The sequence below is a fragment of the Protomyctophum parallelum genome (genome assembly GCF_964188405.1).
Source record: "Protomyctophum parallelum genome assembly, chromosome: 1".
NCBI lineage: Eukaryota > Metazoa > Chordata > Actinopteri > Myctophiformes > Myctophidae > Protomyctophum > Protomyctophum parallelum.
Genome location: NC_139697.1, coordinates 29,647,331 through 29,663,457, shown reverse-complemented (window position 1 = coordinate 29,663,457; position 16,127 = coordinate 29,647,331). Strand labels below are relative to the sequence as shown.

At 42.3% G+C, this 16,127-nt stretch overlaps 1 protein-coding gene across 1 annotated transcript; it reads left to right on the top strand.

The window, feature by feature from the left end:
- Positions 1-327: 327 nt before the first annotated feature.
- On the top strand, positions 328-15,628 carry pbxip1a (pre-B-cell leukemia homeobox interacting protein 1a). Its single transcript, XM_083785722.1, has 10 exons — positions 328-638; positions 1,502-1,628; positions 2,222-2,306; positions 2,466-2,533; positions 3,364-4,162; positions 6,135-6,383; positions 7,366-7,409; positions 7,597-7,692; positions 11,031-11,211; positions 13,121-15,628. The coding sequence occupies exons 2-10, from the start codon at positions 1,557-1,559 to the stop codon at positions 14,149-14,151; spliced, it is 2,625 nt and encodes an 874-aa protein (XP_083641848.1). The 5' UTR covers positions 328-638; positions 1,502-1,556; the 3' UTR covers positions 14,152-15,628.
- The last annotated feature ends 499 nt before the right edge of the window (positions 15,629-16,127 follow it).

Below are 16,127 nucleotides of genomic sequence, written 5' to 3'. Positions count from 1 at the left end.
TTAGGTAAAATTACGGTACAGTTAACTACAGAGCTCCGAGTGGCATTTCCTTTTGGTTTAGAAGTAAAAGTGCCAACAACCAGTATAACCACACTCCACACAGACAACAGATGCGCCCAATGTGGCACACATAAAGGGGGACATTATGATGAAACACATGGTCGTGGTCATGCAACCAGCCTGAGGGGCTGTCCACACTGGAAGGTCCCCACTGACTCCCCCAGACAGATTTAGCTCTGCAGACGTGTCAGTGTAGGGCTGGTGGGAGTTCAGTATATATGTGCACGTCGCCACGCATGTATCTTCAGTGTTAAGTTCACCCAACAACCCATTGAAAAAGCTATCTATATTCATCATCTGCTACTTTCACCTGCAAGTGTCAATCAAGCTGAGAATATGCGTCCTTTTCCCTGACACGACACATCGTTCCGATTGGCTGCCTCGGGTTTAGGGGCGGTGGCAACGTGGCCTGATCTGAAATCCTATTGGAGAAGACGCGCCTGCGTTTCCCGTGACGCAGTTTGGAATTCCCAAAGTTACCAAGTTCAGGAGAAAGAAGCGGCTTAGTGCGTTCATTGCAAAAAAGGGGGTATTTGAAGAAAAACAAAATACACGTGGAAGTGTGAATGCAAAGCGAGGTAAAATGTGATTCTTCGGGTATAATGTGTTGTAAAATAACAGGCGTGACGGTGTGAAACGCCAGCTTGCATGGGGGGGGGGGGGTGCTTTATGGGAACACGGAAGAGAATAGTGGGAATATTCAGCCACCATCCTTTGTTTACCATCATGAGTAGACCTTGAAATTTGTAGCAACATGCGAAGCCTACAATCACTGCCTTTTCATTCGTTCGCATGGTTTCATATTGTAAACATAGCTTCAAATATAGGGCTCTAAGTGAGTATAAATCCTTGTTTTGTTTTCTGGTAGTCAACGGGTTGCATATTTCTGGATTTTAACGTCTCTGGTCATTTAGCTGTCCACTCTAGATTGAACACGAGCGAGAGAGAGAGCCTGGCTGAATGGTTCCATATTAATAACATCGATGATGAATGCAATCAAGAAATGTGTTTTTGCCCTTTCTATATGGAGTGTACTGTGTACGTAACGCATCGATTCGTGCGCATCGTGGATGTCATGTCACCAAGCGTTATATAACTTGTGTTGTGGCAACTGGCAACCGAAAAATAATCTTTTATTCATCGCAAAGGATCGAATTGTCCGAAACTAGAATCAGTGACAGTGCAAACCAAAGGTTGTGTCTGTCAACAATGATAGAAAACACTATAGTTTGTCATGTTGAATCGTTGATACACTACACATGATACGCACAATCTGGCTATAATTTGACACTCCATACAATTATGTCTTAAGTGATCTGTTCTAAATTACAAAAAGGCCCAATGAACCCCCTAGACAATAATGTGGCTAGTTGGCTTACTACTACAGGCTTGTGGTGAGGCGTGTTCAACATAGTGGTGTTATTTCTGTCGTCGTTTGCAGGATTCCACATTGAATCAGAAGCCTGTCTTATGCTTAGTTAAGCCTGAAGAGGGCGATGTCTGACAACAGTAACAGTACAGGCAGCACCGGCTCCTCAACAAATAGTTGGACCCTCCTCTCCCCTGAGGTAAGAAAAAGCCAGCTCAGCACTGAGGCCTTGCATGCATGCACAGACCAGTGACTGTGACTCTCAAACGTTTTCATTTCAAGGACCCCCAGTTTACTTTATTTTACATGAAATTTACATGACAGGTAATGCTTTTATGCACGCACACAACACGACTTTACTTACAACAAATGCGAAGGAAGCAAGCTTAAAATCTTGGAATTGCCAACTGTTACATGATATATTGAATATACCCTCCACCACGAACACGCATTGAGAATGAGATGATGAAACATTTTTACACAGCACAGACAGACAATATTATCTAGCAACAGTATATTTTCCTCCAGTTTTGTGGGAAAATGTGTGTTACAGCTATTCTCTGCTGTTGTAATTAACCCCTCAAACTGGGTGTGCATGGGTGACTGGTAGGGTTGCAGGTGTGGGTGGGTGTCGTAGTCTCATTTGCGTTACATAAACTTGTGAGTGTGTAGCCTCTTCACATCCCTGTGGCATGCGATAACTCATGTAAAGTAGGTTGGGATGTCAAGGTGAGTGGAGTGGAGGCTTAGCTGCTTGTAACCCTCATCTCCTTTGACCTTTGTTCTCTATAGGAAGCTGCTGTGGAGAATCTAGGTGCAGTTGATGATGGCACTGAGAGCCTGGGCGATGTCTCTAGTCTCTCAGAGGAACTGGCAGGTAGTGCTTAGCAAAGAGGATTAAATGTGTTTTAACTTTGACTTCTTTATTTTATTTTATTTTTTATTTTGTACCGAGTACTTTCTTCAAATGTGTGAAATGATAAAAGGTTGACAAATTCATCATTGCCTGTTTGACATTATATTAATGCTATTCCAGGGGCAGCTATGGAGATCAAGTCAAGTGAGATTCCAATAGAAACTATCTTGTCTGAGGAGGGCCACGAGGTCAGTGACTATTACACAGAAGATTGACATAACATGACACATTTCTAGGGTTTAGCTAATTAGTCCCCACAGGAATCCGCAATTCCACGATCGCGGAATTTACCTCTGATTTCAAAGCCGCCCGTGGAATTCTCGACCGTCCGCGGAATAGTAGAATGTCCGTGGAATAGTCGGATGCCCCCGTTTTTACTCTCGGGATACAGACGTTTAGTCGTTAAGCAGCTCAACCCCAGCAGCTCAACCACTGAAACCAAAACAAACATCCAACACAGATAAAAGTAATTACTCACATACTACTGCAGGTTCCATGTTTAAGTAATCCCAGTGTTGTTCAAGATGCATGGTTTTCATAATGTAAATAATTATGGTCGTGGTTTAGCAGAAGCACTGCATAACTTCCTGTGCGCTGACTTCCTCTTCAAAATAAGAGCCACGTGTAATGAAGATTAGTCAACACTAGTTTTATTTCTAAGTCTACTTACAGGACGTTAACATGACATTTTAGTTCCTTTTGAATGCCTGTCAGATTTCTCTACATAACTGTCTCAGCTGTTGGTAATTTTAGGTGTCCACGAATATTATCTAAACCACGGAATCAAGGATTGTTCTCCGCTGAATTAGGAATGTTCTCCGCGGAATCAAGACTTTTTCTCTGCGGATTCCTGTGGGGACTAGCTAATACTCTTTATAGTACTTACATATTCAGCATAGCTGGCCCCCATTACAATGTAATGCCCAGATTGTATGTTAATCTAATTCTCTTATGAATTGAGCTAAACTGGGAACGCTTTTATATGCCGAATACTAATGCTATTACCTTTTGATTCTAGGTATGTCAAGAAACCTCTCCAGAATCCAGCGTGGGTCCAGTACCTTCCAGTCCCACTCTGTCACATACTCCTCCCACTGACCCCTTTCTCCCTCTGGACTATGACACAGAGAGCCAGGCTCCAATTATCCACGACATGGTAACCAGCTCCCCCAGCGACAATGACCAATTGGGTGCCATACCCTTTGTCACCAACATCAGTGTGGGAGCTGTACTTGACATTCCTTTCACTGAACCCTTTCCAGAGGAGATTGAGCTTGATGTTGAGCCTGAGCCTCAACTTGAGCCAGAGTCAAGCCCTGCTCCTTTTGTGCCAGAGTTCACCGCCCCTGCAGAACCTATGCTTGACATCCCCACTGATATGGCGCCTACTGTTGTGGAAAGTGTTGACCCTGTCACAGAACTAGAGGTTAGCCATCCGGTGGAAACCCTTAACTCCAGCGAGCCACCTTCCCATGTTGATGCCAGTGTTAGCCCAGCTTCAGGGAGTTCTGATCCGCCAAGTCCAGTCACAGAGACCACAACACCAGAGGTCAAAACACCAAAATCCTTTGCCCCAGAGACCATCGTCTCTGACACCTCAGCACCAGAGGCCTTTGTGTCAGAGGCCTCAGTGCCAGAGGCCTGGGTGTCCGACGCCCCAGCACCACAAGGCTTGGTGTCAGAGGCCTCAGAACCAGAGGCTTTGGTATCAGCACCAGAGATTGTTGGACCAAATGAGACGGGAGAAGAGGAACCAGCAGTAGAGAAGGATGAAATTGAGATGCCTGAGAAAGTGACCCAGGCTAAGGAAGTAGAAGGTACAGTATGGGATTATTCAAGAATCAAGATGCTATGAGAACCACAATTTTTTGTTCAGTGGAAAGTTCCCACGCATTGCTTTTGAGTGGTGCTAGCCACTCCTATACGCAGCAATGTGTGTCCCTCTGTATGTCTGTCTGTATGTATGTATGCCTTAAGCACGGAAATATCGTTTTTTTTTCACCACCAAGTGTCAATGTTACGCAGCCTAACACACACACACACACACACGTACAATACAAGTACAGTACAGTACAGTACAGTACAGTACAGTACAGTACAGTACAGTACAGTACAGTACAGTACAGCACCACTCAGGTCTGATTTTTGAGTGGTGCAACCACTCCAAGGAACAGCAATCTCCGTGTTCACCTATGTGACTACCTATGTGGCCATGAGCACCAGTGGTATGACTATGAGTACCAGTAGGGGCACTGTTGTGCTAGAAACAGAGAGAGAGAGATAGTGCTGCACTGTTGCCTTCTAATGAGAGAGAGAGAGAGAGAGAGAGAGGAGGGGGGAGAGGGGAGTTGCACCACTCGGTTCACACAGGTGTGATTTATTATTTATACACTGGGGGTATTACTTTTGGGCTTTACTAGCTTTGTCTTATTCTTTGTCTTCTCCAATTAGGCATTTGGCATATCATTAAAAAGAAAAGAAAAAAGACCTCATTCCGAATGCAGTAGGGTGAAATATCAGCTATGTTTTTATGATGTAATTTCTGCTTGCCTATCCTTCAGGAAGTAGATACTGGTACTGGCTACTGTTATGCCTAGAGCTGAATTCAAATACCCAAAATCTTGGCCACTCGCTCACTAACACACACTCCAGCATGGGGGTGTTACAGTGAAATTGGTAACCTGCTGAAATATGTGACAAACGTGTAGACATCACATAAAGTCTGTGTCTGAACATAAATCATTGCAGTGTGTTTATTAGAATTAAACCTATAGCGGTATTTAGGCCACGTATTTAAAGACCTCCATGTAAGTTATGTGATGTCCACAAGAGGGTCACATATTTCGTCAGGTCACGGATTTCAACGTAACACCATGCTGGAGTGAGCGTGTGTGAGTGAGCGACTCGAGTGGCTGAGATTTTGGGTATTGGAATTTGGTTTAAGGGATTATGCTGGCAAATATTCGTGTTGTAGCTAATCCACTACCTGTCGGCTGATTTATAGAACTGATACTGATGACATGTACACACCAGAAGACAATTAAACCTGATTTATACTTTGCTCGAAAATGTGTTTCATCCGGCTACCACATAGGAGGTGAGTTGCAGCCTGCAGTAGACAACTCTGTCTTGCATTTTATCCAGTTATGATGACATTGGATCACAAAACAAAACAACAGCAGAGAGAGCTCAATGATGTGAAGGGATTCCAGTCATTTTCACATTCACGTTTTCCAATTGTTGTGGTATATGTCACTGACTCACGGTACATTTGCACATGTGAAAATCCTCAGTATTTCCATCCTAAATATTAATGTAATACTACATGCAGAAAGCAGTTGGGGGTTAAATGTCTTGCTCAGGGACACTTAGAACAACTTGTGAATATGTTTTCACAGCAGGCTGGTGACTGGAAGATCATTGTTATGGCAAGCAGGCATTCACCCTGCTGAGAAATTAAACGCCTTCAAGCATGAAATTAATATTGTTACAATTGAGTGAGAAAATACATTTTTTTCCAGTTTCACTGACATTTTTTGTACATATCCTATTCATTTTAAATTTTTTCTTTAAAATGAATGATTTGTCGAGTATGTTTTTCCGAACCTCTGGCACTGAGCTTTTCCTCTGATCGATAGAAACAGTGACTGTTAGTATCTAGCAGTCACTGTTTTCTTTAATTTTAGGCCCACATGTATTATTGGTTTATTTCAAACACATGCACACTATACTGTATGTGCAGTACTTTACATTACATCTATCATTTTAGCTTTTTCTTTTTTTTTTCAGCTCACGTTCAGACATCCACTAGTTTTGACTTCGCTAGAGGTGACACCAGCAGTGATGACGATGGTCTAAGAAGGAGGAATGTGCCGTTCTTTGAAGCCCCAAGACCAAGAACATCAGATGAGGATGACGAGGAGGAGGATGCGGTGTTCCAGCTGGTCCAGAAGAAGGAGGAGAAGCGTGGGTTCTCCATGAACAGATGCATTGTGGGTGCTCTAGTTGTACTCTGCTTAGGCTCCCTTTTCCTCTCCGGTGAGTTCAGATAACAGAAGATGTTAATCTACTCCACCTGGCTTAAACTCTTTTACAGATTTGCATGTGATTGTAAAGGGTTTGGCATGAGTATGTTTAATTGAATGCACATAAATGTGAATATTGTTTTGACAATCCTTGAACCATGATCTCTAAATCCTCATCTGTTTCAAACTGTGTTTCACACACCCTTTTTCAACCAAGGTTCATGTTTTAGGTTGTTATTAGAGAAAGTAAAAGATGGGTGTTAACTTTTTTCCATTTGCTGCTTTCTTTCGTTTTAGCGATTTTAGCAATTTTTGACGGGTTCGAACATGGGGCTAAGTAAAAAATATTTTACGACGATTTCTTTATTATCATTTACTATAGTCCTACTAGACTCCAGGAAATGTCATCTGGCCACACAAGATCACGGGATCTACTGAATGTGAAGGGGGGTACTAGGGGTATGCCATACTGTGTGTTGTAGGCTCAATATGTCAGTTTGTCACCTCCCCCTTAACATTCAATAGATCCCGTCATCTTTTGTGGCCAGATGTAATTTTATGGGGTCCAGTAGGACTATAGTAAATAAAATAAAAATAAATTGCTATAAAATGTTGTAAAGAATTACATATTTTGCCCCATGTTTGAATGCCCCCCCTCCCCTGTCCAAAAATAGCTAAAATCGCTAAAATGAACGAAAGCAGCTAATTAAACAAAATGTACGCTCATCTTTTACTTTCTCTAATAACAAACTAAAACATGAACCTTGGTTGAAAAAACCAACGTATATATACGGACTTGGGAAAGAATTAAGTAAAAGTTGAAGTAACATTTTTAAAGTAACAACGCTAAACTCTGTAGATCTGTTTGTAGTGCCAGAGTTCATGAGTATTTAACAACAACAGCGATTGGTATTCTAAGAGGCCTTGGCAGCAACATGGCAATAAAGAGTGTCTTTTGTAACGCATGTGAAACATGTTACTTTCTTATCTGACAGATGACTCTGACTCCCCTGAACTGAGCGATGGAGAACAAAACCAGGTTTGTCCTTGAATTATGTCTCCTTGTCTCAATTCACTCATGTTTTCAGATTTGCATGTTGTGTGGTATGTGCCTTGAAATTGAGAAATGGTAAAAAACAAATACCCAAAGAGAACATGATGAACACAATAAATCACTGTAATGATTTGGTTATTTATTTGCCAATGAATTTGGATTTTTCAAACAGGACTGGCTTAATGGTGATCCACATTATGTAAAAGAGCTACTGGAAAAACTGGCACAGGAAAACCAACAAATCTCTCAACTTGAAGCACAGCTGGAGGTTGGTGTATATCATTTGTTGATTAATACCAAGTGTTAGTAAATTGGATACTGTATGTTCATTTTTATTTGCATACTGTAGGTCTACACCCCGTCAACACTATAAGGCCACTAAAACACTAGATAGTCTCATACTGTTCATTCACGACAGAGATATACATTGCTACTACATCTTAGTTATCTCTCCTCTTGCTTGTTTTTCATGCATACTGTACTGGTGCTATGAATATCAATATCCCCACAGAGATCAATAACAACGTATGGTACCGCATGGGTACCCGAGGCTAGAGGTGTAGAGACTGCAATGTAATAAATACAGTTCTGCCTAAATGGTGTTAACTATGGTGTTATTGGTGTTAATGGTGTTACTACATATGTACATACTTTTTCGTCTGTCAACAAATTACAGTAACAGTAAAAGCATAAATATGAATCCTGGCCAGTGGCCAATCTCTTCCAATCAAACTCCATCTTACAGTATGTATGATGTCGACAACTGACAGTATGTATGGCCTTGTGCATCTTCTTTCTTTTATTTAGAGTAGCCAATTGTTTTTAGCCCCTTTTCCTCCCCTAAGTCATTATGCCAATTCATTCCTCACCACACACATTTCTGTGTTGTCACTGCTGTTGTATCCTACTGACTCACCTGACAGTGAGGGGTCCCCACCGGGAGGACATGGGGCCTTTGTCCTACTGACTCACCTGACAGTGAGGGGCCCCCACCGGGAGGACATGGGGCCTTTGTCCTACTGACTCACCTGACAGTGAGTGGCCCCCACCGGGAGGACATAGGGCCTTTGTCCTACTGACTCACCTGACAGTGAGGGGCCCTCACCGGGAGGACATGGCGCCTTTGTCCTACTTCTCCCGCCCAACACACCCTGCTCAGCCCATAGAAGTACATGCAATGATGACTAATATCACGCTCCCCCGTCCGGCTTCCCTCCCCCAAACACGGGGGCCAATTCTGTTTGCATAGATGCCCGACAAAGCCCAATGCAACCTCCGTGGTGGTGGGCAGGGACTTTACCACTGCGCCACCCAAGTGCCTGGCTTTGTGCATTTTCCGTCATTGTCATAAAAACCTTATCATAGTTTTCATCAAATACTACAGCATACACTACACGGTATGATTCAGCGTGTGTTATATAAGACGATATAATTATTTATTTCGATTTTGAAGTACATAATCTGGTCATATGCATATTTCGTGGCCCATCATGTCATTTAAAGTCCTGGATATCACTAGCTTGATCACTACGATACTCTTAACAGAAGAACCACATTAGGCCCAGGCCGTAGCGTAACGGTCTGGGCACCGGACTGGTGATCCAGTCGCGGTGTGCCGCGGGTTCGACTCCCGAACCCGACACGGCCTTTACCGCATGTCATCCCCCCATCTCTCTCCCGTTTCCTGTCAGCCTACTATCTGTCCCTTAAAAAATCAATAAAAGGCGTAAGCCGCAAAAAATATCTTTAAAAAAAAGAAGAACCACATTATTTTGTATTTAAAATATTATTATATTTTATATATACGTTTATTTAACAGGGACAATACAAAAAAACAATGTCAACTTATAAAAACATGAAACCGTTGCATTGTATATGGGGTTTATAGCCAAGGCTAATTTGTAACCCCAGTCCCTGGTTAAGCCTATATACTCTACCTACTAAAAACAATAATTTTACAAAAACGACGTGCAAGAAGCTCTGATCTAAAGTACAAAAGTAATAACATTCCCGAACTTTCAACAATTAAAAATGTGCTTAACATATTCGTGTTCGCACCTCTGGCCCGACTTCAACCAGTGTTTAACCTTTTCATTAAATATTTTTAGATCAGTTTGTCTTTTTATTTCAGTTGGTAGTATTGGGCATTCCTGAATAAGATGACTGACCAAAAGTGGTGTTGCTACCGTTGCTACCTTTTGGTTGCTGGCTGCTGATCCCTTTGTGGTGATTCTATTAGTAGGCCAGAAGTGTACCTCCCAGCCCTGGCAGAGTAGTTCTGGAGTAGTTCCAACGGATTGTGTGCCCCTGTTTTTTCCCAGTCCCTAGTGGGACTGATTGAGGGTAGCTACTGGGACGTAAATCGGGACTTGATCACTCCCGGCTGGGTCGCCTGAGTGAGGGGTATGATGTTGAGAGACCCGAAACCCCGTTGACCTCAGGATACATCACTGTATTACTTAAGTTGCTATTAAATGCCTTGATGTCACATTTGACCATAGGCCTAATATTACCTATCATGTTGTTATTAAACCGCTCTGGCGTCTCGTGTTTTGTTTTAAATTTAAATTTGGTCATGGGTGGTATGGCCGACTTGATACTGTATGTAGCCTATAGGCGATATTTCTCATGTTATTTTTATCCTGCTTAAAACACATCTTGCAGGAAAAGAGACAATGAGGGAGCTTTACAACAGAACACCAACTATTAGGGGACTAACTAATGGGGCATATGAGCACTGATGCCTGCCAGTCACAATGTGGGACAGGGTCTCGATTTGTGGGCTGAATGAAAAGTCTGAAAATGAGGGACTGTCCCACGCAAAGAGGGGCATCTGGTCACCCTACCTACTGTACCTGGCCCTTTTAACTGAGGACAAATTACCACTTGGGCAAGATCATGAACACATTTAAAAATATTTGTTATATAGTATATTATGCTGTTGTGTACTGCATGTAGTCCGGCAGCCGAGGTGGACGTCTTTTTTTTATTGGCCTAAAATATTGTCTGTATACATTCATGAATCCACTTGCTGACCGGCTGTCAGTATTGAGCAATTTTTTATAGGGGTTTCTTGTAACCCTACCATTTACATCCTATGGCAGGCATAGGATGTCTTTACCTTAAAGATAGCCGGATGAAGGCTGCATAGGCCGAAACGTTGCTGTTTCCCTATTAAAAGTTGGTTCACTGTATTTGAAGACAGTGTGTGGGTGTTTGTTCCTTTTTCATTGTTGGGCATCGTACCCTCTCCTACGTACTTGTCGCTCCCTGTAGGTGTGCAAAAGCATTTTATTAAAACGTTTATTGCAAAAACATGCTTTTTGGGGGATAAATCTGCTATGTTTGCAATAGCGGAGCCTACGTGCGTCGTGTGCTATAGCGAGACAGGCCAATTTCCTCCCATTCAGTAATGTGATCTATTACATCGCATTACCCACTTAATTACATAATTACATAAACGTACATAATTTGGTGTTCATATATTCAGAACGGGTAAGGCCTAGTACCAAATCTCCCACTTTAAACGAAAGAAGCCTGTCGGCTGCCGGACTAATGACCCTTTTAAAGCAATTTAATTTGACCCCTTTTTCTCTTCTATTTCAGTCCCAGAAAGAAGGATTAGATTTGGCACTGAAAGCAGCAGCATCAGCTGCAGCAGCAGCAAAGGATGGTGGAAATGGTAGAGAGAGCTGGAGGATGAAGGAGGAGTTGTCCTCCCTACCTGGCCTGAAGGAGGAGTTGGAGACTCTAAGGGCCAGGGTTACTGAACTCACACAGCTCACAGGTATACTGCACAAAACACTGTGGTATTTATTTTTAGCCCATGCTAGACTGAAGCCCTTCAATGATAATGGGAATGAAAGTGAAGGTGATTGATAGAAATGTGCAATTACCTTTTGAGTAATGAGATGATGAAATTCACAGTATTTTATTTTATTTTTTATTATTTCACCTTGTACTAGTGATGCTCCGTTCGATCTGGCACCGATTTTAAATTGTCAGATTTTCACAGCTCCAAATGACTGGATCAGTCATTGCCAAACTAATCTTAGGTCACATTCTCACCTAATACTTCGGTAGACTCATGCGTATGGGCGGAGATTTTGGGATTCTTGCATATTTAATTTGCTGCGGTTTGCCTTCACACTGTCATCCGTAGCAATTGGAAACGCAGCAGGGGGGACCTTTATCAATGTGTTCCATTCATAAACCTAGCCTACAACACAGCCTACAACACAGTGAAATCTATTGTGATAAAATTATACTCATAACGTGCATGTGTCGTGCCGTCTGGGACTGGACCCCCCCCCCTCTCTCTCTCTCTCTCTCACTATACGCACGCAGCCACAGTGCCACACACTGTTCTTTTGGGCATGCAGGCACAGCGCTGAGCGCACTGATATAACAGACAGCAGCGCAAAATGTTTACACGTTTATTGAGATGAAAGTTCCAGTCCCCACTAGTCCCCACACAGTGACAGCACTCCATGTTTACGGCACGCACAGACAGACAGAATATTCTGTAGGCTATAATACTATTACACTGCACTGCAGTGTTTATGTGTTTTCTTAAGCAATTGATTAATGTACTCGTCCTCATTTCGATCAGGGCTTCAGTCTCCTCATTCGACCATGTCTATCCACGGTAACGGGACATCTTTGCGCTGCGTAAAATATGCTTTCTCCGTCTCCAACTGTGTTCAGCTCCTCACCCGCTACATTGTTTGCTTAATTTCCTTTATTTACTGCGGATTGCATTCACATCTGCACCGAATCGTAGTGCGATTGGAAGCGAAGCGAAACCCCCGTTTTTGCTCGGAGTATAATGCGGTTCTTTGATACGCATTACGATTCGAATGAGCCTTCACACCTGCCAAACGAAGTGCACTTTCTGAAAATGCGCAGCAGAATTCGTTTTAATCGCAGCAAAGCTCTCTGGTATGAATGTGACCTTAAAGACCATGGTGTCAGCACCAACCATGGGGTCAACCACCGACCCCATTGGTATCTCTCCAAAATACCATAAGGTATTTTTATGAAAGTCAGATCCTGTGATTCCTCTGAACGGAAAAGCTTTAAATAAAGCAAAAGAAAATAACTAATAAATAATAAATAAGATAGGTATCAGAATGGGATGATCTTGAGGGGGAAAAACAAGGTTCGAGATAGGGACTCCAATATTCGAATTGGAACACCCCTACTTTGTACTGATGGGTCTCAATTATTTCACACTACAATCATTCCCCCTCAATATTCCATATTATTCAGCAATTCTTAAAATTATCATGCATATAAATTCAGGTGATTGATTAGAGGGATTCCTGGTTTCCTCAGTGCATTGCTAGTGCCACTTTCAGATTATTATTTTATCAATCCATAAAGTGTTTATTGAAATAAAAATAAATAAATAAAATGTATGTAACCACTTATTTACAGCAATATATAGTCCCCTAAACATTATTTTTTATTTATTTTTATTTTTCTGCTTTAGAACACATACGTGTATATACTATACAAGGCATTGAAGGCATACATTATACCTACATAATCTTTCATCAGTAATGAGGAACACACAGAACAACCATGTCAATTGTCATAAAGTATTATATATTCCTTCCAATGAAGCGATATGGGAATGAACACATAATACAATATACAATATACTAACAAATTATGTGATGCTTCCTCCGCAGCTAATCCGGCCACGCCAACACCTGCACCAATCCCAAATACTCAGCCTAGTGAACCAGGGAAGAGCAGCCAGAACGGAGTAGCAGGACCTGAGAAGAAGGGAGACTCCAGAGATGGAAGCAGGCTGAAGGAAGAACTCCAAAGACAAAAGGTTCTCCTAGAGGAGAGCAGAAAGAGGCTGGAGGGGATGAAGAAGAGAGAGGGAGGCCATAAGAAGGGCGTGAGGGACAGCCTGGAGGAGATCCAGAAGAGGCTGTCTGAGCAGGTTGACAAGCTGGACAAGAAGAAGCCGTGGGAGTCAAAGTGGACTGGGAACAAGGGAAAAGAGGCTAGCAGGGAACACTGGAAGAAAGAGGAGAAGAAGGAATGGAGGGGAGAGAAGGAGATGAAGCACTCCAAAGACGGAGGCCGGAGAGAGAAAGAGGAGAGGAGAGAGGACTGGAAGTCGCACAAGCAAAACTCTCATAAAGAGGCATGGAGGAAAAACCAGGACGAGTGGGAGAGGAAGAAGGACGAGCGCAGGATGGACAGAGATGACAGAAGGAAGGAGAAAATCTGGCATAGCCCACCAACAAAGACGTCCCACAGCCACCATCAACACCAGCAGAACCATCACCAGTCTCGCCAGTACAACCAAGACAACTTCTGGAAGCACCAGGAGGTGAAGCTCCGACGCATTGTCCGCCCTCTGGTGGGATGCAACAGCGTGGAAGACTGTGCCGTCAAGGAGGGGCTCTACCCTGTGGAGCTGTCTGAATTTGAGGAGCTGCTGGAGGGTTACCTGAGCAAGCTGGAAGGTTCTCCGACAGAGAGCAAAGACCAGATCCGCAAGCTGACTGCAGAGTTCTTCAAAGGCGGCGTCTTTACCCATGACCGGGTTCTGTTCGCTGACTTCGCCGAGGAAGTGGCAGACATCCTGGAGGACATGGCAGACATTTTGGAGGATGACGGGCCGGGCGACAATGACAGTCTGGAGAAGGAGATGGAGGAGTTTGAGCGCGAGGCCCTTTGGAAGTTTTCTGCCACAGCATAGATGGAAACAGCGGAGCCGAGGCAGAACAGAACGCAAGCAAGGTACAGTGGCAGTGGTGGCTTCTCACAGCTGGACATGTGTTCCCTACTCTCTCTAAAGAGCTGTAATTGTAGTAGAAAATGCTTTTGGCACAAAGAGTGATCTTGCCTCTCATAAATGTTTCCAGTTATAAGCTAGAGTTGTGGCTGTCTTTCGGAACGTGAGTGTTGTTGCTGACCTCTGCCAGGTAAGCCACCCCCAAGAAAATGTCCCACAGTTGTGTTGTGTTGTGTGGATTTGCCTAAGATGTATAGTGTTTTCTCAACACCTACTGTATTGCATGTTGTAGTTCATTATGTGAGTTAACACATTTTCAAATGTTGCAGATCACAAAGAGAATAAATGTGGTTACATAAAAGCAATGTAAGAAACACAAAGGGGTAAAACGCATTCTAGCTAACTTTAGACCAGATCAAGGCAATTCAGTTGATATCCAAAAGTATGCAGATACTTTGTTGTGATTTTCTCATCTGTCTGTTACTCGGTGTCTCAAGCTACATGTCAGATCCACCCCACCCATACAGTACACCAAGCAGGTTAAAACAAATGTTTTTTCAAATTATTTGAGTGCAAACTAGCCAATGCCTGACGATCTCTTCCCAGATGTACCTCTACGATAACAACAATCAGAGCAGGACAGACCAGTTCTGAGACAGCAGCTCACTGTGTGCTGTATGAGAGCCCTTTAGCACTTGGCCTCTGCGTTTGACTGATGTCTTTACCCTGCCAAGTGTCAGGCAGCTTATGGAAAACCTCTATGAACTAGTGACATCTTTCATTTAATTTAAAAGACAAACCAATAGCCATAGATACATTTGAGAACTACTAAAACGCTTGGCACTTTGTTTGATAGATTTACATTTACTAAATATAATTATTTTTTCCACTTATTTCGATCACAATTAATCTTTTAGATGGCCACTCATAGCCTTAAATGAAAGATTACAAAGTGCAGTAAATGCTCCCATGAACCAAAACATTGCTTCATTTAATTATTTAATTGCCCAAATAGAATTGACTACCAAAAAAGTTGTTTGTTTTCTAACAGGATTTTCTTCCTTCATTTGAATCACCCATGCTAAAGGTGTTTTGAATAGTACCGTATTGTGCCGAATAAAAGACTACCGGTACTCTGATTATAAGACGACCCCCATTTTTCAAGACTAGTCCCCGGTTACAATACGACCCGTTTTTTTTGGATATTTCCATTGTATATTCAGCACAAATTGCACAATAAGATACACACAATATGGGCATACGGAATTGCATTACAATGATGAGGATTGCCAGGAAAAAAAGGCCAGACAATTTATTACTTTTGAAATGTTTGTTATTTTCTTGTAGTTCTATTGTAGTTTTCCTCCCTTTCGGTGGATGTTCAATAAGTTCAAGTTTGTTTTTAAAGTGATTTTAAATATAGAAATCCTTGGTACGGTTACTGTGCAATGTTCTTTTACTTTCTTTTTTTGCTGTTGTAAGAAGCTGTGTACACATCCCAGAAAGTATACATTGAATGTGAAAATATTAAGTTATGTCATTTTGGTTTTCAAAAAGCTTTTTGCTAGCTGCTGCTGCATATGTGCCTTTTGTTTGAAAAAGAAATTTCTTTCATAGAGGGTGTTTGATACGTTGGACTAAATATCTCACATGCTGAAAACACACTAGTTTACACTGTTTACAATGGTACTGCTATTTCTAGGGCAGAGAACGAATGTAAGATGGTTTACACAAAGTTCAATAGTTCGATCTTCTCTGCTGTATGTACAGAGAAACACCTGTGGGATATTTTGCTTTCATTTAATCCTGCCAATGCTATAAGGGCAAAGGCATTATAGATTGATTTACTACACACAGAATCCTACAGTGAAGCACATTTCTAAAACATTGATTCTTCTTTCTTGAGAAAACAGGCTTTGTGATTAGGAACAATTTAGGAC

What these genes read in the sequence shown, in the direction of transcription:
- pbxip1a (XM_083785722.1), top strand. Translation starts at nt 1,557, where the DNA reads ATGTCTGACAACAGTAACAGTACAGGCAGCACCGGCTCCTCAACAAAT. An exon ending in TCTCTCAGAGGAACTGGCAG is followed by an intron (nt 2,307 to 2,465) that starts GTAGTGCTTAGC and finishes ATGCTATTCCAG; the next exon opens with GGGCAGCTATGGAGATCAAG. An exon ending in CCAGGCTAAGGAAGTAGAAG is followed by an intron (nt 4,163 to 6,134) that starts GTACAGTATGGG and finishes TTTTTTTTTCAG; the next exon opens with CTCACGTTCAGACATCCACT.